The following is a 25,140-nucleotide window of genomic DNA, read 5'->3' as shown; positions in this document are numbered from 1 at the left end:
TTATTTATATATTATTAATATTACATTAATAGATTATATTAATGTAATACTTTAACATGTTAATATATTATATATTACATAATGTATTAATATATTATTAATATTACATTAATATATTATAATATTATATTAATATTATATTAATATATTAATATTTTAATATGTTAATATATTACATATTACATCATGTATTAATATATTATTAATATTACATTAATATATTATATTAACGTAATACTTTAACATGTTACATAATGTATTAATATATTATTAATATTACATTAATATATTATATTAATGTAATACTTTAATATGTTAATATATTATATATTATATAATATATTAATGTAATATTAATATGTTAATATATTATATATTACATAATGTATTAATATATTATTAATATTACATTAATATATTATATTAACGTAATACTTTAATATGTTTATATATTGTATATCACATAATGTATTAATATATTATTAATATTACATTAATATATTATATTAATGTAATACTTTAACATGTTAACATATTATATATTACATAATGTATTAATATATTATTAATATTACATTAATAGATTATATTAACGTAATACTTTAATATGTTAATATATTATTAATATTACATTAATAGATTATATTAATGTAATACTTAAATATATTAATATATTATATTGATGCAATACATTATTATATTATTAATATTACATTATCACACGTTTTAAATGTTAATCCGTGTCATATATTTCGGTCGTCCAGAATAAAAAGAAATAATGAAGATTGTCAGTTTTTTTTTTAACAACTCGTTTATAATTCGCAAACTTTATAGGAGCACGCGAGTTGAATACGTGAGCTTGTCGAGCAATCAAGAGAATCGTTTCAATAATTTTCCGATTAATTCTGGGTGAATTGTCGTTCCTTGGTAGTCAAATAGCGAAATTCGAAACGAACTGAAAATCAATGAACATATTTGGTTCTTTTTTTTTTTTTTTTTTTTTTCTTTTTATTAGTAGAATTACGATTATACGCGTGACATTTTTTTTATCTGCAATTAGTGTCTGAAAAGTTACGCAAACCTCCATTACTTTATTGTTTATGATAACCGCGAAGAAAAATTTATTTCATGTTTAATTTTTCAACGAATCGTGGCAACCGGCCGCACCTCAGTGTATAACTGTTAATTAAAATTGCATCGCATCGGTTGATACGGTTTTTATCAGTGTTTGTGAAGTTATGTATCCCATCTATTATTTTATTGTTTCCAATATCACGGAGGAAAATTTATTTCTATTCGAGAGTTTTAATTTTTAAACTGCTGCACCTCCATGTGCGATTGTTAATTATAATTGCAACACGGGCTGATGCGATTTTTATTAGTCCATCGTTTCGTTATGTTCCCAACACTGCAAAATTTTATTTCATCTTTAATATCTGTCGATTTGGTGCGAGTTGAATGTACAAAAGTTAACGGTCCACTTGAGGATTCATGAAGAAACTTTTTTTCCTTTTGTAATCAGAACGCAAGAGTTGTCTAATGTTCGTGAATGACTTTTGATTTCAGGGTACCTTTACCGTACGGCCACGCGCCCTCGATGATCCCAATGAGGAGACAAAGCATTCGCTGCCATTTTGTCAAAGGAGTGGACTGGTGCAGCTGGAAATTAATCGCTATGATACTGCTTATGGTCTCGCTGTGCATAACGGCAGCGCTGGCCTACGTAGTTGGTAAGTCGTCCTCTAATTTATACTTTATACTCATCCATTTAAGCCAGTTCGTTGACGATTAATAATTAATCGACTGTCGTCACTGAATACAGAGCGACTTCACTGATAAATAACTAAATCTTAATAGATCCCTTGGATCTCTTTAACATTTGAAAATTGGCAGAAATAGTGAATGAATGAACGTATGAATTAATGAAACAATCTCGTTAACTTTGTTTCGTTGTGGGTATAATGTGCAACACCGTAAATAAATAAATAAGTTCTTATAACATACGATCAAAAGTCACTTCCTATTAAAAGAAAAGGAGCACAAATGTACGAACGCTCTGGCATTATTTGAAAGAAATAATTTTTAAAGCATTGATGAAAAAAATTTAAAAAAGCTTAAGTTTAATTTAAAATTAACAAAATTATATTATATTATATTTGAAGTTTTGTCAAAAAAAAAAAAAAATAGGTGGGAAGAAAGTTTTGGTCTATCCTATGTAATAAATAATACTACAACAATATAATAAATATCTGTGATGAATAAATTAAACAAAAGAAAGAATAAAGAGATGTTCTGTAAAATCCACCGAATGTTTACCGAATAAAATTGATCCGAGCTAAAATTAAAACTAAAAATCCAGCACCGACGTGACACGATTTCGTTTTCGATTTCAGTTTCCAGCATAGTGAACCGGTCGTACCAGGGTACGAAAGCGTGCGCGGTCCTGGTCGGCGAGAACTCGGACACGAAACCGCTGTCCTCGGACGGGAACAAGACGTCCACGTCGGCGACCGCGTCCTCGTCGCAGTCCGGCGGCCGGACACGGCAACAGGCGTCCTCTGGAGGTAGTATCAGCCCATCGGCTAGCATGTCACAGCACGCGTACACCCGTAAACGTAGGGACACGTATAACCAGCATGCATGGTTGTTGCACCAAACTGTCTCATCCCTCGAACGCGATGAACGACCATCGTCGCCGGCCGCGACGAGCGCGGATCCTCCCCTTGGTGGTGTGGTCACCGTGCATGAAACGAAGCATGCGGACGATGAAAAAGTGTCACCCTCGTCTCCGTTGTCTCTGTCCTCCTCGACGGCTCTGTTCCCGGAGTCGTCGGAGTCGTTGCCTCGCGCCAATGTCACTGACCCGCTCGAATCTTCGACTGTCGCTAACAATCGCACCACTGTCGCTGCATCCGCCTCTGTTCAGCCTGTCGCTGGTGTCGACGCTTCCGTTTCACTCGATGATCGAGCTACGGCGAGTGAGACGACCGATTTGGACGATATCGACTCGTTTACGAGAGGCTCGATCGGCGAGTCTGGCAAGTTTGGCGACGCTCGTGTCGGAACTTTCGTCCCTGGGGCGTCTAGTTTGGAAACGTCCTCGGCGAGCGTTGAATCGATCACAAACGTGAGACGCGATCCGGCTGCACGCGGCGCGGATCAAGATTTAGAGACGACTTTGCCCGCGAATTTCGAACGCGCGTACTCTAGTATCGACGGTGGGGTATCGTCGGAGAACGACACGTACGCGGATCACGCGAATTTCCAACGTGACGAGTCTGACGTCGAATCGCCGGAGAACGTTGAACGTTCTAGCGACACGAACTTGCCCGCGAATTTTGTGCCTACCGACGCCATATCGCTAGGAAGCGTCGAACGTTCGAGCGGTTCGATTTCGTCCGCAAGTACCGAATCTTTCCCTGAAACGAAATCGGTAGAAAGCAATAGAGAGTCGACGAACGTAAGTACCGCAAGCACGTTGGCGAGCGTAGTGCCGGCGCAAATAGTAGAGCACGTAGATGTCGCTAGTTTGATATCTCCAAAGACCGACAGCCCGAGGAGATCCGAGGAGGAAGACGGTAAGAATCGAGAAGCGGAGATTGCTCTGAACGAACCGACGGATCGCAAGTACGCCGGTTTCTCCAACTTCTCGGACGTGGTGAAAGAGATCCAAGAACTGTCCCGCGAGGATGTTTCGTCCGAGTCGGAGACTCACCGGAATTACACAAATAGCTCGGAAAAATCCGAGGAACTCCAACGAGACTACCCCGTTTATAACTACGGACAGGACGAAGTGGAGATCGTGAGACTAAGCCAGGAAGGAACAACGAGGAACAAAGAAGAACGAGATCTTCCTTTGGAGAACGAGCTGAGGACCAACAACGTCCCTCGTAAGTCAAGCTTGGCGCGACAGTCGGGTGATCTGAAAGTGATAACCAGAGAGGAGAGCGACGAGGAGTTTCTGAGAAAGTTCGGCGACATGTTCAACCACGAGAGATCCTCGGAGTCCACGCAGGAGGAGAGCAAGCCTAACCTAGCCGAGTCGTCATCGCACCCTTTAACGCAGCAGGTGAAAATCATCGAGGTGCCGGTTGATCGTTCTCGCCAATCGTCGTCGTCGTCGTCGTCGTCGTCGTCGTCGGGATCATCGCAGAATCATCGGGTGCTTGTGAACATCACCATAGCTTCCGGGGACTCGAAACCGCTTTACGTGCTTTCTGTGTCCGTGCCGACCGGTGGCGAGGATACCGTTGATAACAAGCGAGCGTCTAACGTGAACGTGGACGAGACACACGTGAAGGTGCACGACGACACACCAGCGGTGGACGATGACGCTTCGAGCATGGCGAAGAACTCTGCCGCCGCTGCTGCTGCACCCGAGGACAATCGTTTGCCTCCGCCGCCTCAGCCACCGTCTTCGCCACCACCGCCGATCTGGGCCGGTGGCGAGTGCGAGTGCTCCTGCCCGTGCATGGGCTCGTCCTCTGACGAGTGGGACACGTTTTCAGCAATGGACGATTCCTCCCTACTCGGTTTCGAGGATCTGGCGCACGGTTCGAACCTCTCGATGGACGAGCATCGAGAGACAACGGTGTCAGCGTCGTCTAAGGACGAGGCAGAGAGTCGCGCGGGCTCGAAGGAGGAGTCTATGAGCACGAGCTATGAGAGTACGACGACCGAGGAGAGTACCGTGGCTACTGTCGAGTACTGGACTAACTCGAGTTCTGAGGATCAGACGAGTGGTGTAGGGTTGTCGTGTTCTGGGACAACGCCGTTACCCCCAGAACCCACTATACTGATCCTGGAAGGTGAGGCCCCGTTTTATCGTTAACTCGCTTTCCAACGTTCACTCTGTTTTTACTCTTTTGGCCCTCTCGATTCCTTACTGGATGCGGATTTCCTTTTTCTTTTCTTCTTTTTTTCATTTGCTGTAACATATCTGTTTGCTTATCTCTCTTATTCTTACTCTTTTCTCTCTCTCTCTCTCTCTCTCTCTCTCTCTCTTTTTTACTAGTAGGATATCTTTCCCGAGCTGACACGCAGAAGCTTTTCTTCCAGAGCTTGGATAATATTGTTTGTACTGTTATGTATATACAGATATTCGCGAGGTAGCGGTTGTTGTTAGATTACGGACGTTTGTGCAAATTTACTTTGCTCTATCGCGTGAAAGAGATATTTTTATTTTTACGCGAGGGGAACGCGATAAGTCTTCTACGAGGGGGGAATATTGATCTACGCATTTGAGTCGTATTTCCTCTTTTAACCGCGGCTAGAAAAATTTGAAATTCCTCGTAAACGTCTGTAATCTACTTATTATACCGGAAGTTCGTTTGCCTGTTCATTGGGTTTAGACGTTGGATGGTGGTTGGAGAAGTTTGCACAATATTGTAGTATAGTGCTGGTGCATCGTGACGTTTACGCAACTACGTAACCGAGGTATTTCCTAATCAACTGTTGCACAAGATTCTCGGGACAGGGAGAAAGAAAAAGGCTTGATAAGAATTCGTTCGAGGATTCCAACAACCAACCCCGTTTTTAAAGCTCAACTCTCTCTTCTTCAAACATGTCAAAATTTCAGTGTTCAAGATTAAAATTCGTCAATTTGCAAATGGACAAATGGTTGAGAATCAATTCTATTTTCTGATTTATTTCAGCATTTTGCTTCTAAGACTGACAGAAGCTGATCGAAATTTATGAATTTACCCTAACAGACTTTTCAGACCAGTTAAAAAACAATTCGTTTGTATGAATATTGTATCATGTAACGTTGAAATCGAAGTCGTCGACGAGTGAATGAGGCTAGAACTTGTTAATCAATGGATTATGTTTAACAGTTAGAAGTTAGTTGTACGAAAGAAAGTCACACAATTCGCTGATGCGCAAGCCTAGCTAAGTATAAAGCCACGCAATTGTTTTTACCCTTTACGCTTCACATTTAAGCAAGAGCAATCAGTTTTCTTGAGGAGGACGTCATTCTTCCACATTTTAATCACGCTATTACGTGATTACGATGACCGAATTGAACAATTAATTGAATTTCTCTGCTCGGTTAATGTGATCTTCCAACTTGAAGAAACAAATTCGGATCGGTTTTTTCGAATATTAAACACTGTCGATTAGCGACACAATTTAAACGTGAAAACAGTGGAATAAACTCAGTTGTAATTTACACTTTGGATTCTAGAATTTTCTTATCAAACTTACAGAGGGGAAAGTACACACTTGCAACTGATTGCGGACCATAACGAGTGACCAAAACCGTATACAATAATTCGTCGCTTTCTTTTCGAACTCGTCGGTATGAGTATCATTGGATAGAGATTATTGAGAAGCAATAAATTTATTATCTGTTTTGCCTATTTTGTTTTATTTAAATGTACTTACAACTGAGAAAATGTTACAATTTTGAAACAAAAAAATTCTCGACGTGCGCGGCAAGAGGTTGATCATTAAATGTTCTTAAATTCACGAAAGTGAAGATTTTTGTAATAAACGACAAGGTATTGAAAACTTGTGAGAATGTGCTTAAAAAAAAAAAACGCAGAAAATCGTCCGAAAGAAAACTGATTCGGCAGAAAGATAAGAGGGACGACACTGACGTTGGACGCCTCGTCTCGCTTTCGTTCTCCAGGTGCAAGAACATTCCCCGCCAGATCGTTTCCGCCTGACGGCACCACATTCGCCCAAGTGGGCCTAGGACAGAAGCTGAGCAAGGAAATACCACCGTACAGCTACTGGAACATGCAGTTTTACCAGTCGGAGGCGGCTTACGTGCGTTTCGATTACAACATCCCTCGCGGTGCCAGCATCGGCGTCTACGCGAGAAGAAACGCTCTTCCCACGCACACGCAGTACGATCTCCTGGAGGTGCTGAGTGGTTTCAAGGCCAGGACCACTCGGGCGTCCCATGTTAGTGTTATTGTATGTGCCACTGCCCCATTTTTTCATTTTCTTTTCTTCGTCTCTATGGTAGAACACGGATTGAACACGTTCAGTGTACTGCGAATTCGAATATAATATTTTGATAATTAACGGGAGAATTCGAAATTTTAGAAATTTGATGATTCGTTTGTATTTTAGAGGGATTTTGATTGATATTACAGAATTGGAGGCTTGAGAATTGCTCTCAGATTATTCTTCATCATTCGGAAAATGAAGTTGAAAGAATTTATTTGTTAATTAAATAGTTTAAATATTTTATTATCGGCTCGGTAGAATATTGAAAATTTGTAAATTTAAAGATCTGACGTTCCAGTAATAACACACACTATTTCCCGAGGTATTTTGATAGCAGCAGTAATTAATTTCGAAAGGTCTGCAACAAACAACTATCGCACTTAACGTGTTAAACCTGATCAAATGATCGCTCCGATTCAGAGTGACAAAGTCACTCAAAGAACATTTATTTCCTATTATTTTTGGTTTTTTTTTTTTTTATTAATCCTGAACGGAGCGAAGGTGATCAACTCAGACAGTTTTTTTTTTAATTTTTTTCCCTGAAGTGTCTCGTCTAAAAAAAAAAAAGAAAGAGAAAAGAAAAAGGTAGTGACGTGATAAAGAAATCGCTAAGGCTCGTTGGTTTCTCGTCTAGCCATCGATCAAGAAGGAAGTGACGCACTACATGGAGCCTGGTCATTGGTTCCTTTCGTTGTACAACGACGACGGTGATCCTCAGGAAGTCTCGTTCATAGCTATGATCGCCGAAGACATGACGCACAATTGTCCAAACGGCTGTAGCGGGAAGGGTGAATGTCTGCTGGGTCATTGCCAATGTAATCCCGGTTTCGGTGGCGAAGATTGCAGCGAGAGCGTGTGCCCTGTCCTCTGCAGTCAACGCGGTAAGTGAAATGAAAATTTTCATACGCTTGGATCGAGGACCAGCCATCGTTTTCGTTCACAATCCGAAAGTTGAAGTCAACTTTATGTTGTTAAATTCCTCTTTAACATCGGGAGAATAATTTTAATATATATTAATATATATTTATACATAATAATTTTAATAAGGAAGGATATTTAATATATATTAATATATAATAATTTTAACAAAGAAGCCAAATAAATAATTTTTCAATCACCGTGTCTATTATCTCGATTCTATAATTTTATGATTAATAAATTTCCAGATTGAAACTTTGTAATTATATTGGTCACTTGGTTCTCAATGAGTCGATAGTAGAACCATTTTTTATGAAAATTTTCCCGAGATTTGCACGATGTTTGGAAAATGTATAAATGGATGATAATTTCATTTGTCTGATAGTTTGTGATTCAGTTTTAGCGTGAAAGTGCAGGCATAATTGGAAACTGTATCTTTGTGCTCTAAAATCATCAGACGATTGCTAGTTTTAATTTTTCAACCGGAAGAAGACTAGCTTCCCAACTTTTCAAATATAATTTGTAGACTAGATCTGAAAATCAGTTTATATTTCTCAAGAATAAAATCAACCTACTTGAAATTAAATTGTTTTTGGTATTTTTCAACATTAGAATTGGCTCTATCGAAATAACCAATTTTGATAATTTTTTATTGAAACTTCACTCACAGAGATCTCGAAATTTATTTCTTATTATTCTCTTTTTTTTCTATTTCGCAGCGACTAAATATCCAAAATCTTCCAAATACATAGCTAACTTACTTTGGTATTTTTTAACATTAGAATTGGCACTGTCAAAATGGTCAAAATAACCAATTTTGATAATTTTTCATTGAAACTTCACTCACAGAGATCTCGAAATGTGTTTCTTATTATTCTCTGTTCTTTTTTTTCTATTTCGCAACGACTAAATATCCAAAATCTTCCAAATACATAGCTAACTTACTTTGGTATTTTCTAACATTAGAATTGGCACTACCAAAATGGTCAAAATAACCAATTTTGATAATTTTTCATTGAAACTTCACTCACAGAGATCTCAAAATTTGTTTCTTATTATTCTCTGTTCTTTTTTCTATCGTCACAGCGACTAAATATCCAGAATCTTCCAAATACATAGCTAACTTACTTTGGTATTTCCTAACATTAGAATTGGCACTGTCAAAATGGTCAAAATAACCAATTTTGATAATTTTTCATTGAAACTTCACTCACAGAGCTCTCGAAATTTATTTCTTATTATTCTCTGTTTTTTTTTTCTCTCTCTCTCTTTTGTTCTATCTCTCAGCGACTAAATATCCAAAATCTTCCAAGTACATGGCTAACCTACTTCAATTCCGACGCCATCCGAATAACCATCCGAACCTTCCGACTTTAATAAACTCTTACATGTCCAACGCTCCACCTACGTACAGTCCGACACCACCGCAACGAAACAATTTCTTATTCGATCGCTTTAACACCGATTTTATTCCCCCTCCCCTGTGGCGGACAGGCGAATACATAAACGGAGAGTGCCAATGCAACCCCGGCTGGAAGGGCAAGGAGTGCTCCCTGAGACACGACGAATGCGAAGTGCCTGATTGCAACGGGCACGGACACTGCACGAACGGCAAGTGCAATTGCGTACGCGGCTACAAAGGGAAGTATTGCGAGGAAGTGGACTGTCCTCATCCGACTTGTTCCGGCCATGGTTTCTGCGCGGAGGGCACCTGTATCTGTAAGAAGGGCTGGAAGGGCGCGGATTGCAGCCAGATGGACAAAGAGGCGTTACAGTGTCTGCCGGACTGCAGCGGCCACGGGAATTTCGATCTCGAGACGCAGACTTGTCTGTGCGAGCCCATGTGGTCCGGGGACGATTGCTCGAAAGGTATAACGAAATGCATCCCGAATTTTTAGCTTTAATCCTCTTGGAAGATCGAAGAGGAATTTGACAAGTTTTTAGGAGATTCTAGGTTTCTTTCATATTGTCAAATTGTCTGACAAGCTTCCCTCTTTAATTGCGAAATTTAGAAAATTCCAACGTTTCGTAAAAAAAATGCATAAATTTTAAATATAACAGGTTTTATCTTTTATTGTCAAAAAATTGCCCGACAAGCTTCCCTTAATTGTGAAATTTAGAAAATTCCAACGTTTCGTAGAGAATGCATAAATTCTAAATATAATAGTACACGTAAATTTTCGTATTTCCTTCGCGCGGTATGTTTAAACTTTTCACTCTGTTCCACTTTTGATTAATCGTTTAATCTTATGTTTCCAGGTGTTACGACGAATCTTTACGTTTTGTATCAATTCTTTTGTCCCGTTTTTGTGTGTATATCACGTCGATTCAGTTTTTCCAGATTTAGTGTCAACTAATTTCGATTTTTACCCTAGCTTCTGCGTTGCTTAGACTGATACTAATTTTTGTTTTGTCAGAGAATTTTGAAACGTGACGTTAGTAGTTGTAAGTTTACTCGAGCAATTTTCAGTTGTCGACGATTGCAGCGAGTAAGTGAACTGCGGATTTTTATGCGTTCGCGCGTGCGAAATTCAAGGAACTGAAATGAACGTTTCGAATTTGGACGACGAATTTTTAACAAGATCTCATCTTTCGAAATTTTCTAGAATCAAAGAATTCAAATTAAAGAGTTCAAAGTAGAGAACCTTCGAAGATTAAAAAACTCAAAGGTGAAGGTTTGTAACAGTTGGAAATTTTCCAAGAATCAACCAATTCAAAAACATCTACTAGAAGATTAAAAATAAGGAATAAGTTTAAAAGTCGACAGAGAATTTTCAAAAATCGAGAAATTCAATGAAAAGCTTTGGAGAGCCAAAGATCTCAACGTAATAACAATAATAAGAATAAATTTGAAAAAAAAAGAACAAAATTAATTCCATCGAAGAAAGAAACCACCCCCGTTCACGTAAAAATCCACAGTCGTCAAATGAAACTCATCGCTATAACAAACCCACGCAATAACAATCAATGTAACCGATTAATTTGCAGAACTGTGCGACTTGGACTGCGGCCCCCACGGACACTGCGTGGACAATGCTTGCGACTGTCTTCCAGGATGGTCCGGCGAACTGTGCAATTTGAAGCAGTGCGATCCTCGATGCAACGAACACGGCCAATGTAAGAACGGCACCTGCCTGTGCGTGACCGGTTGGAATGGAAAACACTGCACAATGGAAGGTTGCCCGAATTCCTGTTCCGGGCACGGACAGTGCAGAGTCAGTAACGATGGCCAGTGGGAGTGCAGATGTTACGATGGCTGGGATGGCAAGGATTGCAACGTGCTCCTCGAGCAGAACTGTAGCGACGGAAGAGACAATGACAAAGGTACAAAGAACGAGTCCAAAAAAAGGAGCGTAGTGTTAGCTGAGCAAGTAGGAAGTTAGGCATCATATCATTTGGAAGACGTAGAATTAAAAGAGCAGGATAAATATTTCTTTTTAATGACAGCACACTGATTTTGGTTCGGACGAAATTGAATTCGAAAAAGGAGGGAATTGTGAAACTTGTAATTCAATGACGTTTACGTATTCGATTGTATGTTTGAAAGAAATTGAATCATTTGAATCAAGTAAAATGTTACTTGTAATTTGACAAGAGGATCGAATATCAAAAGTATCCTGATAGGATATTTTAACTAGACTAATTTAGTCTACAAATCATTGAAAGAAGTATATACATACGTGCAAAGAATATTGGAAATATTAAAATAATAAAGGTAGCGAAAAGCGATGATTGTTTGTTAAAATTTTCACCGATAGAGTAGAGGTAATGAAGTTATAAGAACCTATAGACAAGGTTCCGCCTTCGCGTTTCATTTTCATATTACCTCGAGCTCTAAATCATGGGTGTGGTTTATGTCAGCCATTAAGACCATTAGTCCGGAGTAGTCTTTATCCGATAAAAAGAACCCATTAATAGAGTCTAGGACAAAACGATGATCCCAAGATATTATCTCAACCTAATAAGTGCGATATTAACACAAAATATATATAAAATATAAATTCAACGAAAATATTCCACTGATTTGATACTAGAAGCAACAGCTACAATATAAAACTTATGTCAGAGAAACAAAAAGTCCAAGAAATGTAAAGAAATTTCTTATAAATCTCCAAAACTATATCATTATGAAAAATCCATAAATTATACCAGTTTATTACAAATTACCAATTGGACTACCAAATATTATCACATCATCAATTTTCACCACTCTGACAATTTCAGAATCAATAAACGAGACATCTGTTTCCGCCGAGGTTTTTATTTTAATAAAAATTTCGATCGATACCTTTACATTAATCCAGCGACAGATGCATCAGTCACTCACGGAGAATCTTTTCTAATTGTACGATAATGTACTTTGCAGACGGTCTCATCGATTGCGCGGATCCGGAATGTTGCTCGAATCATATATGTCGTAGCAGCCAGCTTTGCGTGTCGGCACCGAAGCCGATCGATATACTTCTGCGAAAGCAGCCGCCGGCCATCACCGCCTCCTTCTTCGAGAGGATGAAATTTTTAATCGACGAGGGCAGCCTTCAAAACTACGCTCGCCAGGAGACCTTCAACGAGAGGTGAGTGTCCCCCGTCAGTTCAAGACGACGTGCCACGATTCTCCTATTTTACGTCCAAACGCGTCTCGTTACTCTACACGAAATCATTCTGTTGATATTTCAGTTCGAACGACGATAGCTGATTATCGAATTATTGCATTACGCTACGCGATAATACGTGTACGCGTTATAGTATTTCAACACAGAGCGGGGTGGAAATAGTGGAGTGGTAAGAATAAAAAGAAAATTCGATAAAAATTTTTCAATAGAAATTCTTAAATTTGCGTTTTTTTTTCGCTGTGAAAAAGCCAGGTTTTTGGGGGGGGGGGGGAAATTTCGACAATTTGCCAAATATAGGTGTTTAAATTTCTATTTGATTGTCCCACGAGCGAGAAAAAAAAGTACAACAGTTTTTGAGAAAATGGTTTCCGAAAATTTGTCAAACGTGGACATTTGAGTTAGTCTAGTTTTCGAGTTGGACAGATTATTCCACGAGAGAGAGAAAGAAAAAAAAAGGAACAACGCGATACAATATTTTTTCGAGAGAACGAAATTTAAAAATTCATCAGACATCAGTGTATTAATAATTGAAATTCTATTTTTCCCAAAATGTGTGGCTTTATAAGTCGAAAATTTCACTCTACGTTCTTCATTTATTTCCGTGCGTGAAATAACCATCTGTCAACTTAAAAAAAAAAAAAAAATACAACACTGTGTGTTGTCATGTTTATCATTATATATTTATGTATTATAATTATAGCGGACTGTTATTGCATTTGTTAATTGTTCATTGTAAATTTGAAATGATATATAAAAATTTTTCCACTCGATTTCAAATCCACCCCACTCTGTATATTGTAACACACCGCGAAGAAACGAATATATATTCGTCGTACATTGAATATAATACTTGAACGTGTCCGTCCCGTTCGTCCGTCCCGAATTTGATGTTACGTGCAATTATACTTTTCTTTTTTTTTATGTGTGTTCGATTAGACACTTGGTAACAGATACATAGAAACTCGGTAGCCACGACATATTATAAATATGTGATACGTAATGTCTTATTGACGACGTATACGTCTGAAAAGATGCGCCTGTTGCGAGGTGACTAAAGATTATTTTAAAGGAAATTTAAGGAGATTCAGACGGCTGACCAACGCTATCCACTGCTACTGTCGCACATGGTCTCTTTCATTATTTGCATAGTAAATATTAGTTTTCGCTGCTTTGGATCAATTGCTACAATAAATATGAATTATTGCCACATGTGGCGTTCTAATGTATAAAATAATTATATATATAATGATAAATATAAAATTAATAAAAAGATTAGTATATAGGAAGAACATGATAATTTTAAAAACTGTGTTATATATTTTTGCGTTTTATTATAATCTGAAGTGTTCAGTTTTTAACTTTCTTCGAGAAACAGGTATTGCAGTAATTGGATTACTGTATCTGACATAATTTGCTCTAATGATTAATAGATGAAGCAACCATTTTACCTAGATTACAATTTTTCAACCATCATTCACAGAAAAAAGAAAAAAAATAGAAAAATTTGCTCCGCAATATTATAATTTCACATAAATATTATAATTTCCAGATTTGCATAAATAACCTTTAGCTGCCTCCGCAACAAGACACAACGGCGTCCAATTCTGTTTTTTGTATTTGTATAAATACGTATATATTTTCGTTATGTACAAGAAACACGAAGACGTATACATAGATATGATATATTCTCTGCGTTGTTGTGACCCGTGTGAAATCACATCCCAAAAGTTTTATACATATGTTTGTACGTACGTGTGCGCGAGCGTGTGCCCTGCACTCAACCCCCCCAATTCTCTTCTTCACTCTTCTACTTCTCATTCTATTCTACCTTACTTACTTTTCTTCGTCTATATCGCTATACTCTGTTTCTCAAATCACAACGATATCGAGATCGATCGACGAGTACGTCCAACCGAACGATCGAACTGTACTTTCTTTCTTCTCTATTTCTATATCACCGTGTCCGTCCGAGTGGAGCTTGCGTGAATGTGTGACTCCATGTTCGAGCCTCGAGCTTTACGCCTGTGATCATTTTTATCATGACAGAGGGAGGATTTTACTGCTAATTTGAGGTTTACCGTGGCTCACGAAAATGTTTACTCAAGAAATTTACCGCAAATATTGTACATATGATAATTTTACTTTCCCAAATGATAAATTTCAACCGCGAATTTTTTGATTGTACACGCATGAATTTTCATATTTTTTTTTTTTTATTATAGATCTTCTTAATACCGAACATACTATAGCGTGATTTGTAATGAATTTTTTTTTTTGTGTCGATAATTAACGATAGGACAGAAAATTGAATTCCAAAAACTTTTGAAATTCGAAGAATACTTTCGTGAGCCTCTGCATTCAGAAACGTGTATTTCCTGGCGCACTTACAGACTTCTGTCTAAATTTCTCTCGAAGACATTCGAAGAAGTCGAAGGATACCCCAAATCCAAAACATCTATTTCACATTCCCTGCTGTCGTGTATCCTAGATTTTTTTATTTCATTGAATACTCAACGTATTCAAAGATATTTGACGTAATGAAATAAAGTCATTTCGAATCCCTTGTCGTCCCCAGTTAACTCTGCTGCGAAATCCTACAAATTTGGATTTTTTACAATTGAAAATTCACCCACGAGAAACATGAGAAAATTTAAGAATACTTTGATCTTCAAATGCACGATCTTCTTCGACTTTGTACGTTTGAAATTTAAATAAAGTAGTATGCATAGAGTTTGATAAATTTACAATTATATATATTTAATAAGAAAATTTACTAAATAAAACTGTAGCTTTAGAATTGGAGATATTTTGAGTTCAAAAGAACGCAGCAGGGTTGATCGAACAATTTCTCTCTATCTTCTCCAGTTTCTCTCTCTGTTTCTCTCTTTCTCTTCTCTTCTCTTCTCTATCTCTCCATCTAAGTCTCGCCTTTAATCACATCATTTTAACTCGGCTCTGTTTTATCCGTGCTGCGCTATAAGTATGTTTTGGAATCACTTCAACACAAGGTAAGAAAGCTTACTACGACCAAGAGAAAGAAACTAACCAAAATAAAGAAAAAAAAAAAAAAAAAAAAAAAAAAAAAAAAAGGGAATTAAAAACTTAAAAAAAAAAAAAAAAAAAAAAAAAAAAAAAAAGAATTAAAGAAGTAAAAAACCGGTTGCGAGTTCGTTTTGTAGAGTTGAATAGCTGCTGATGCTGTTTGACGACGTTTTTTGCATTTGGTATAGTGTGTGACACATGAACATGACAAATTCCCGCATCCAAACAAAAACGAGGTTGTTACGCCCGCGTCCGACTCAATTTCGAGAACGTGTACCGCTTCGAGATTTGTCGAGAAATCTTTTCAAGAACAAAGTCGTTTGAAGAAGTTTGTCGACAAAAGTGAAGACGAGTCGTGCTCGAAACATTGTACGACGCTGCGTACGACTGTTAGGAGAAAAAAAAAAAAGAAAGGAAAAAAAGAAATGAATAAAAAGAATAAAAAGAGAAAATATATAGGAAGCTCACAACCACCAGAAAACAACCCCATCGTCTCCTTCTCATCAGTGTTCGAATCTCTTTCTCGTTGCATGGTTTGGTTACCTTATTATTCCTACGTTGTCTTTCGTGCCTTTTAAGTTGAGCTTCTGACTTTGTGTTATTCGTGTATATGTGTATGTATATATATGTAATTAAATCGGCGGTCCGACCGATGCTTCTTCAGTGCCAACGAGGCGTCCGTGTTTTTTTTTTTTAAGGGATAATGTTGATGGTTTTACAAGTATTCAGGTTTGACGAGAGATGGATACCGATACTTTTGTCTTGAAATTTTGTAGGAGTAAATGTCACGGAGTGCTGTCTGTAAACGAAGGAATTAATTGTAGTTCTGTTTCTAATTTCCAGTTTTAAACTGAATGAACGATTAGTGAGTTTTTTTTTTTTTTTTTTTTTTGGCTAATTTTAAATTAGTAAATTTCGTGTATTTTTATTTTAGGAAATTGATGGTGTTAACTTTGAGAAATTTGGAAGTTCCAGTGTAATGAGTAACAAATGAATCACCTCTTTAGCACTGAAAAGCGACGTTGACGAGACTGAAGTCACGTTGACTGAATTTTTCTCGCGAGTTTGACTTTATTTCCGAGACATGTACACGCACGAAGTAATACCAGTAATACTTGAACGAAAAAGTACTGCCACCTGAAACAGTCGTGAAAAGTTTACAATTCTTGCAAAATTTCATCGATTCTTTATTAACTTGTTAAATTGATAGATAATATGATCTATCTAATCCTATATGAAATAATTTTAATCATGTAGGAAAACGTGATTACACCCAAAGATAAAAAGAATTTAAAAACCAAATTGTTACCTATTTTTACGGGAAAACAGTCTCAAAATTTAACACACAAATGTCCATAAATGTTCTTTAATCTTCATTTCAAAAATTTCGAAATACCAAAAGCAACATTGAAATATCCCTTGTCTTCGTGAAATCATATTTGTTATATTTCTCGACTTCTGACTGATTCTTAAACTCTCCGAGATCCATAGCCTTTCAATAAAACCAAACTTGTCGATCTCGCTGAACTTGCTATTACTCGACTATTAACTTGATCACATTGCCAGTACATTTTCGTTCTCTGTCTAATTCAAACTTGTCAAACACTGCAAGAGAAACGTACCAACTTTGGAAAGTAATACTGTAATATTACTGTAGATTGGAATTAGATTAGATGATGATTGTTGTTAGTGTGCCACGGTGCATAGTTATTTAAAAAAAATATATATATATATATATGAGAAACATTAGTTTGACACGACGTTCGTTAGTTTAAGATAGCCATTGGGTTGTTTAACATTTATTGTTTCCTGGCAGCCGATCGGCTGTTGTTCGTGGCCGCGTTGTCACGCATCTTGGCACCGGTTTGATGGGAGTGAGAGTCAGCACCAGCACACCCCTGGAAGGCTTCACGTTGACGAGAGACGACGGCTGGTTCGATCTACTGGTGAACGGGGGTGGCGCGGTCACTCTACAATTTGGAAGATCGCCATTTAATCCGCAGAGCCACATTGTTTTCGTGCCGTGGAACGAGGTAATATCATATTAAACATCCAGCAGACCGTTACGCGCAAGACATTGCGATTTTATCCGATCGAAAACATTCCTTTATAAAGACGTTTGAATAAAGTATTTTCTGTGGAAATTCAGACTTCCAGATTATCCAAGAAGAATATTTACGCAGCTGCGTTCAAATATATTAGAATTTTGATTTGTTCGAAATTAATATCCATGGACAACTGTAATTTCTAAAGCTTGGCGATCGTGTGATATTCATGTCGTTTGCTAGTTCGATTTTTTTAATCACGACTGACCTATATTCTTCGACTGAGCAATTTGAAAATTTGATAGGCTGCCAGTCAAAGTGACGTTTCATCTGATATCACATTTCTGGGCATGCCCGCGAATGTCGATGGTCATTATATTAATTATTATACCCATCAAATTTGATGTATATTCTCGGGGAGATTATATCTTCGAACCGAGAGGACTGATTTCTTTTCGGAATAGTTCTAAAATTATCAATCAGAATAGTTCTAAAATATCAATCAGAAATAGAAATCATTATTTTCTAAATCCACTTTTTTAAAATGGTATCTTTAAAATAGTAGTTAGCACCGTAGTTTTGATACACGAAATAATGATTTGTCTGATACATTAAACAAACATTATGTTCCTAAAATTCGAACTGAAAAGCGAATTCAAACTGAATGCAAACATTCCGAAGCATACTCTGCTTAACCCGCGGAACTTGTTCAGGTGGTGATAATCGACAAGATCGTCATGAGCATAGCGGAAGGGAAGCAACCGAACCACGTTCCACACGCGTGTGCGGCTCACGACTACGACCTGATGAAACCAGTGGTTCTGGCAACGTGGAAACACGGCTTCCAAGGAGCTTGCCCGGACAAGAGCGCCATCCTAGCCGAGTCCCAAGTGATCCAAGAAAGCCTGCAGATTCCCGGCACAGGGCTGAATCTCGTCTACCACAGCTCCAGGGCAGCTGGATACCTGTCCACCATACAGCTGCAATTAACGCCAGAAGTTATACCACCGACCTTAAACCTGATCCACCTGAGGATCACCATAGAGGGCATCCTGTTCGAGAAAACGTTTGAAGCGGATCCAGTGATAAAGTTCACTTACGCTTGGAACCGGCTGAACGTGTACAGACAACGCGTTTACGGCGTGACCACGGCTATGGTGAAAGTTGGATACGAGTACAACGATTGCAAAGACATCATCTGGGATGTTCAGACGACGAAGCTCAGTGGACATGATATGTCCATCTCCGAGGTCGGAGGCTGGAACTTGGACGTTCATCATAGATACAATTTCCACGAGGGGATCCTTCAGAAAGGGGACGGTTCAAATATTTACCTGAAGCAGAAGCCTAGGGTGATTCTAACCACCATGGGTGACGGGCATCAGAGACCTCTGGATTGCTACGATTGCGATGGACAGGCTTCTAAACAGAGGCTCCTCGCACCGGTGGCTCTTGCCACTGGCCCTGATGGATCTATCTTCGTTGGGGACTTCAATTTGGTTAGGAAGATTCTTGTGGATGGGACTGTTAGGACCGTTGTTCGGCTCAAGTAAGTTTTGTTCAAGTCTTAGTAACAATTTTAATTGGAATCTGGATCTTGATGTTAGAATATTAAATTCTTGGGACGGTTGTTCTATATTTACTCTGAGAGTAAAGTTCTCTCAAATATCATCGTTGGATTCTAGATTTATAATTTCAAAATCGAGCAGTTTATTTGTAAATTATTATGGTTCTGATGTGGTTGGGATTAACAGTCTCGGCCTGAGCTTAACCAGAACACTTGTTACACCTTCTTCCAGCGCGACAAGGGTATCCTACCGCTACCACATAGCTCTCAGCCCTCTGGACGGTTCTCTCTACATCTCTGACCCAGAATCGCACCAAATCATCCGTGTGCGAGACACGAACGACTACTCCGACCCAGATCACAATTGGGAGACGGTGGTCGGCTCGGGAGAACGTTGTCTTCCTGGCGACGAGGCTCATTGCGGCGATGGTGCGCTGGCTAGAGACGCGAAACTTGCCTATCCAAAGGGAGTGGCTGTCTCAGCGGACAACGTGCTCTATTTCGCCGATGGGACCAACATCAGAATGGTCGACAGAGATGGGATAATCACCACAGTGATTGGAAACCACATGCACAAGTCGCACTGGAAGCCAATTCCTTGTGAAGGAACACTGAACGTCGAAGAGGTCCATCTCCGTTGGCCGACAGAGTTAGCTATCAATCCTCTGGACAATTCGCTGCACATGATAGACGATCACATGGTTCTTCAATTGGCTCCTGATGGTCGTGTCAAGGTGGTTGCCGGACGTCCTCTTCATTGTGCTTCACCTTCTTCCTCCTTCGACACCGAACTGGCCACGCACGCGACGTTGGTAATGCCACAGAGCATAGCGTTCGGCCCCTCAGGAAACTTGTACATAGCAGAGAGTGACTCTCAGAGGATCAATCGCGTGAGAGTGATCGGCACCGATGGTAAAATTTCGCCGTACGCCGGTGCAGAGTCCAAGTGCAACTGTCTGGAACGTGGTTGCGATTGTTTCGAGGCTGACCACTATCTGGCTTCCACTTCCAAGTTCAACACCATATCCGCGGTGGCTGTGTCTCCGGATGGGGTGGTTCACATAGGCGATCAAGCGAACTACAGAATCAGATCCGTGATGGCGAGCATCCCCGATGCCAGCGGGGCTAGAGAGTACGAGATTTACTCGCCAGACACTCAAGAAATTTATGTGTTCAATAGATTCGGCCAACACGTGGCTACCAAGAACATACTCACCGGTGAGATCGTTTATCAGTTCACTTACAACGTGAACACCAGCAATGGGAAGCTCAGTACTGTCACGGACGCAGCTGGGAATAAAGTGTTTCTACTCAGGGACTACAGCAGCCAAGTGAACTCCATTGAGAACACCAAGGGGCAGAAATGCAGGCTCAGGATGTCCAGGATGAAGATGTTGCACGAGCTGAGCACTCCGGACAATTACAACGTGACCTTTGACTACCATGGGCCCACTGGTTTATTGAAGACCAAATTGGACAGTACGGGAAGGAGCTACGTCTACAATTACGACGAATTTGGTCGGCTGACAACTGCAGTCACTCCGACAGGCAAGGTGATCAGTCTGACGTTCGATCTGAGTCTAAAAGGGGCTGTGGTGAAGATCGGGCAGAACAACAGGAAGCCAATCTCGATGCTGATCAAGGGATCGTCCGTGGTTACGAAGATCGGAGAAGCTGAACAAAGAACGACGGTTCTTCCCGATGGATCCGTGGGTCAGGTCACGCCGTGGGCTCATACGGTCAGCACAGACACTTTGCCATATTCCGTATTAGCCGAGATAGAACCTCTGCTAGGCGAGAGCTATCCGGTGCCTGCCAAACAGAGGACAGAGATCGCTGGAGATTTGGCGAACAGATTCGAGTGGCGATACTTCCTCAGGAAGCTTCAAGGGAATAAGAATAGAGGCAACTCGAAGTCGGTGGCTCAAGTTGGCAGGAAGCTTCGTGTCAACGGGGACATACTGTTGTCTCTGGAATATGACAGAGAGACCAACAGCGTGGCTGTGTTCATGGACGACGTGGAGCTTCTGAATGTAACGTACGACAGAACTGCGAGACCAGTTAAATGGGGACCCAGAAATGGAATCTTCTCTGGCGTGGAGCTGGAGTACGATAGGTTTAGCAGACTGACCAGCTGGACCTGGGGAGACATCAGCGAGACCTACGGCTTCGACAGAGCCGGGAGATTGTACGAAATTAAGTACAGTGACGGAACGTCGATGGTGTATGCATTTAAAGACATGTTCAGTAGTCTTCCATTGAAAGTGACCACACCGAGAGGAAGTGATTATCTGTTGCAATACGACGAAGCTGGAGCGCTGCAATCGCTCACCACACCCAGGGGACATATCCATGCGTTCTCACTGCAAACCTCCCTTGGATTCTATAAATACCAATACTACTCACCGATGAACAGGCATCCTTACGAAATTTTGTATAACGACGATGGACAGATCTTGGCCAAAGTGTATCCCCATCAGAGCGGCAAGGTTGCTTACGTTTACGATCATACTGGGAAACTGGAGACTACTCTTGCTGGTAAGTGATATTCATTATTAAAAATAATTGTAAACGTTGTTATTAAAAATTTATCTTGAAAATGTAATTACCAATAATTATACATATAATTGAAGAAGCAATGTATTTTCATATTAAAACATTATAATTTGGATACCTATCCTAATTTTCTTTAAATTACTAACGTCTGAAATATCCCCATATAGGATTATCCTCGATTCATTACACTTACCAAGAAACCACCAGCCTGGTACACAGCATCGACATCAACGAGCCCAACTTTGAGATGCGCATAGAGTACAAGTACCACGCAGGAATAGTCAAAGACGAGAAGATCAAGTTCGGTAGCAAGAGCGGTTTGGACAATGCTCGTTACCGTTACCAATACGACGGCAACGCCAGGATATCCGGCATCGAGGTCGACATCAACGGCAAACAGCTTCCACAGTTACGGCTGAAGTACAATCAAAATCTTGGAATACTGGAAGGCGTGGGAGATCTGAGAATATACAGGAACCTGTTCAATAGATCTGTGATGCAGGATAGTAGCAAACAGTTCTTCACCGTCACTGACTACGACGAGCACGGTCGAGTGAAGACGGTTCTGATGAACATCCGATCGCTGGACGTGTTTAGAATGGAGCTGGAGTACGATAACAGAAATCGCATAAAAATGAGGAAACTGTCAATTGGAAAGGACGCCATGGAGAAGAAAGAGTGGACCAAGATGGAGAAGATCACCTATAACGCTGATGGACACGTGCTGGAAGTTGCCGATACGGAGAACAATTGGCAGTATGCTTATGACGAGAACGGTAATGTGATCGGGGTCACCGAGCACAACGAGAAGATCGCGTTGGGTTACGACAGTGGTGACCGGGTTGTCCAATACGGCGACGTGGAATTTAACTCGTACGATGGACGAGGATTCGTTGTTATTCGGGGAGAGCACAAGTACAGGTTCGTTTTAGCGTTTAATTATTTTTGCAAGAATTACCGACACATTACTTGTTTCATTTCATTTAACTGATCTTCAGTTCTCAAGAAGCTTCAGTTCTGATTTATATCTGTATAACGAATATGTTTCTTTACTCTGCGCAGATACAATTCACGCGGTCAGCTGATCCACGCCTCGGAGCACAAGAAGTTCCAGATCTGGTACTTCTACGACGACCGTGGCCGATTGGTAGCCTGGAACGACGACCGCGAGAACATCACGCAATTCTTCTACGCCAATCCGAAAACGCCAGACCTCATTACGCACATCCACTTCCCCAAGTCCTCGAAAACCTTCCGTTTCCTCTACGACTCGCGCAATTTCCTCATGACGGTGGAAACGTCAGAGCAGAGATTCTACGTGGCGACAGACCAGAACGGATCTCCCCTGGCGCTGTTCGACACCAACGGAAACCTGATAAAGGAAATGAGGCGCACGCCGTTCGGAAAGATCATCAAAGACACGAATCCAGACTTCTATCTGCCTATAGACTTCCACGGTGGCCTCCTGGATCCAAACACCAAGCTGGTCTATCTAAATAAAAGACTGTACGATCCAACTGTTGGACAGTGGATGACACCCGCTTGGGAACAAATGGCCAACGAGCTCACCACACCGACGGACATCTTCATCTATCGCTTCCGCAACAACGACCCTGTCAATTTCAAACAGAACGTCGAGTACATGACCGACCTGGCCAGTTGGTTGAAGCTGTACGGTTACGATATCTCCGCGATGCTCGGCTCCGAGTACATGAAGAAAATGGTGTACCAGCCCAGTGCCACCATCACGTCCCCTCAACTGACCCCAGACTTCGGCGTCATGTCTGGACTGCAGTGCATCGTGAACAGGGTGCACGAGAAATTCTCGGATCTAGGCTTCGTTCCAAAGCCGCTGCTCAAATTGGAGCCAAAGACGAGGAACCTGCTTCCTCGAGTGGCCCATCGTCGAGCCGTCTTTGGGGAAGGGATCCTAGTGTCGCGAGTCGGCGGAAGGGCGTTGGTCAGTGTGGTGGACGGCGTGAACAGCGTGGTCCAGGACGTGGTGACGTCTGTGTTCAATAACTCTTACTTCCTACCTCTGCACTTCAGCGTCCACGACCAGGACGTGTTCTACTTCGTGAAGGACAACGCGCTGAAGATCCGCGACGACATGGAGGAGCTTCGTCGCCTCGGTGGAATGTTCAACGTGTCGACCCACGAGACGACCGAGCACGGCGCGGGTACCTGGAAGGAATTGAGGCTGCACAATCCGGACGCGGCGGTGGTCATCAAGTACGGGGCTGACCCGGAGCAAGAGAGGCACAGAATATTGAAACACGCCCACAAGAGAGCAGTGGAGAGAGCCTGGGAGATAGAGAAGCAGTTGGTGATGGCTGGTTTCCAAGGTAGGGGCGACTGGTCCAAAGAGGAGAAGGACGAGCTGATCAGCAGGGGCACAGTGAGCGGCTACGAAGGCGTGGACATTCACAGTGTTCATAGATACCCGCAGTTAGCCGACGACCCGGGCAACGTGGCGTTCACGCGTGACACGAAGAGGAAACGAAGAAAGAGCGGCAACAGGCGTAACAGGATCCACAGGCACGACTCGTGATTCGAGGATGTGACGCGCGATCGTGACGCCGTTTGGGACTTGATTCACGCGCCCACGTGAATCGCGGACAAAGAACGAAAGAGAAACAGAACAAAAAACGTACCGAAAGAACACTGAAGAGAGACAAGACTAACGTTCGTTCCATCGAGCCTCGTGTGTTCGAAGGCTCGTCGTATATACATACGTGCCCGTCTATCCTCTAAATCATCCTTCCCCTCCCCCGATCGTTCTCTCTGTCCTCTTCTCGTCCGCACTCGTGGATGAAAGAAACAAAGAAAAAACAAAAAAAGAAAAAACAAAAAAAAATGGGCCTGAACGAAGAGATCTTCTCGATCAGTGACGCTGTGTGCTGTCTTTCGTTTCGTGTGTAGCAAAAACCCCGCTCGGTGTGCCATAATAGCGTCGCTTGTGATTCAATCGTGTTCGTAATCGTTTATTTTCGTCGGCAGCGCGATCCGAAGATGTCCGGAGAGAAACCATCGTGTAACTTGGTGTCCAGAGATTCAGCTAGTCACTGAAAAGAAAGAAAAGAAAGAAAGAAAGAAAGAAAGAAGGCTTGGTCACCGACTGGTGATCAAGTAATTGGTAATCAAAGAGACTTTGAAGCTATGGTGCGTGAACTTAAGGTGCCGTCCGTGATGATGAGAGGGAGAGATGGAGGACGAGTGCGTACACAGAGGGAAGAGGGTACAATCTCGTGCTCGTTCAGAGTGATCGATCGATCCGGAGCTTGGCGTATCGATGCAACACAGGGTCTAACGAGACGTGCACGTTCGAGGAGGCGTTTTCGTTCTCTTAGAAGGGATTATATTTATGCAAAAGAGACGACGATACCTTCTTCTTCGCGACCTATAGATCGATTCTGCGAACGAACGAAAAAGGCGAAAGAAA

General features: G+C 40.8%; 1 protein-coding gene across 5 annotated transcripts; it reads left to right on the top strand.

Annotated features, from left to right (window-relative positions):
• Window positions 1–1,569: 1,569 nt before the first annotated feature.
• On the top strand, window positions 1,570–25,140 carry LOC122538441 (teneurin-m). Of its 5 annotated transcripts, none has more exons than XM_043672515.1 (13): window positions 1,570–1,730; window positions 2,394–4,808; window positions 6,632–6,909; window positions 7,592–7,838; window positions 9,370–9,744; window positions 10,864–11,199; window positions 12,242–12,449; window positions 15,470–15,496; window positions 17,347–17,563; window positions 18,289–19,124; window positions 19,375–21,680; window positions 21,866–22,619; window positions 22,761–25,140. In XM_043672515.1, the coding sequence occupies exons 1-13, from the start codon at window positions 1,598–1,600 to the stop codon at window positions 24,247–24,249; spliced, it is 9,621 nt and encodes a 3,206-aa protein (XP_043528450.1). In that variant the 5' UTR covers window positions 1,570–1,597; the 3' UTR covers window positions 24,250–25,140. The 5 variants fall into 5 exon arrangements, with proteins under 5 accessions (XP_043528450.1, XP_043528447.1, XP_043528449.1 ...); XM_043672512.1 differs by having other exon boundaries at window positions 6,632–6,921; XM_043672513.1 differs by having other exon boundaries at window positions 1,600–1,730; window positions 2,394–2,564; window positions 6,632–6,921.

The sequence above is a fragment of the Frieseomelitta varia genome, unplaced genomic scaffold, assembly GCF_011392965.1.
Source record: "Frieseomelitta varia isolate USP_RPSP 00005682 unplaced genomic scaffold, Fvar_1.2 scaffold_163, whole genome shotgun sequence".
NCBI classification, from domain to species: Eukaryota; Metazoa; Arthropoda; class Insecta; order Hymenoptera; family Apidae; genus Frieseomelitta; species Frieseomelitta varia.
This window is presented reverse-complemented; position numbering and strand designations above follow the sequence as displayed.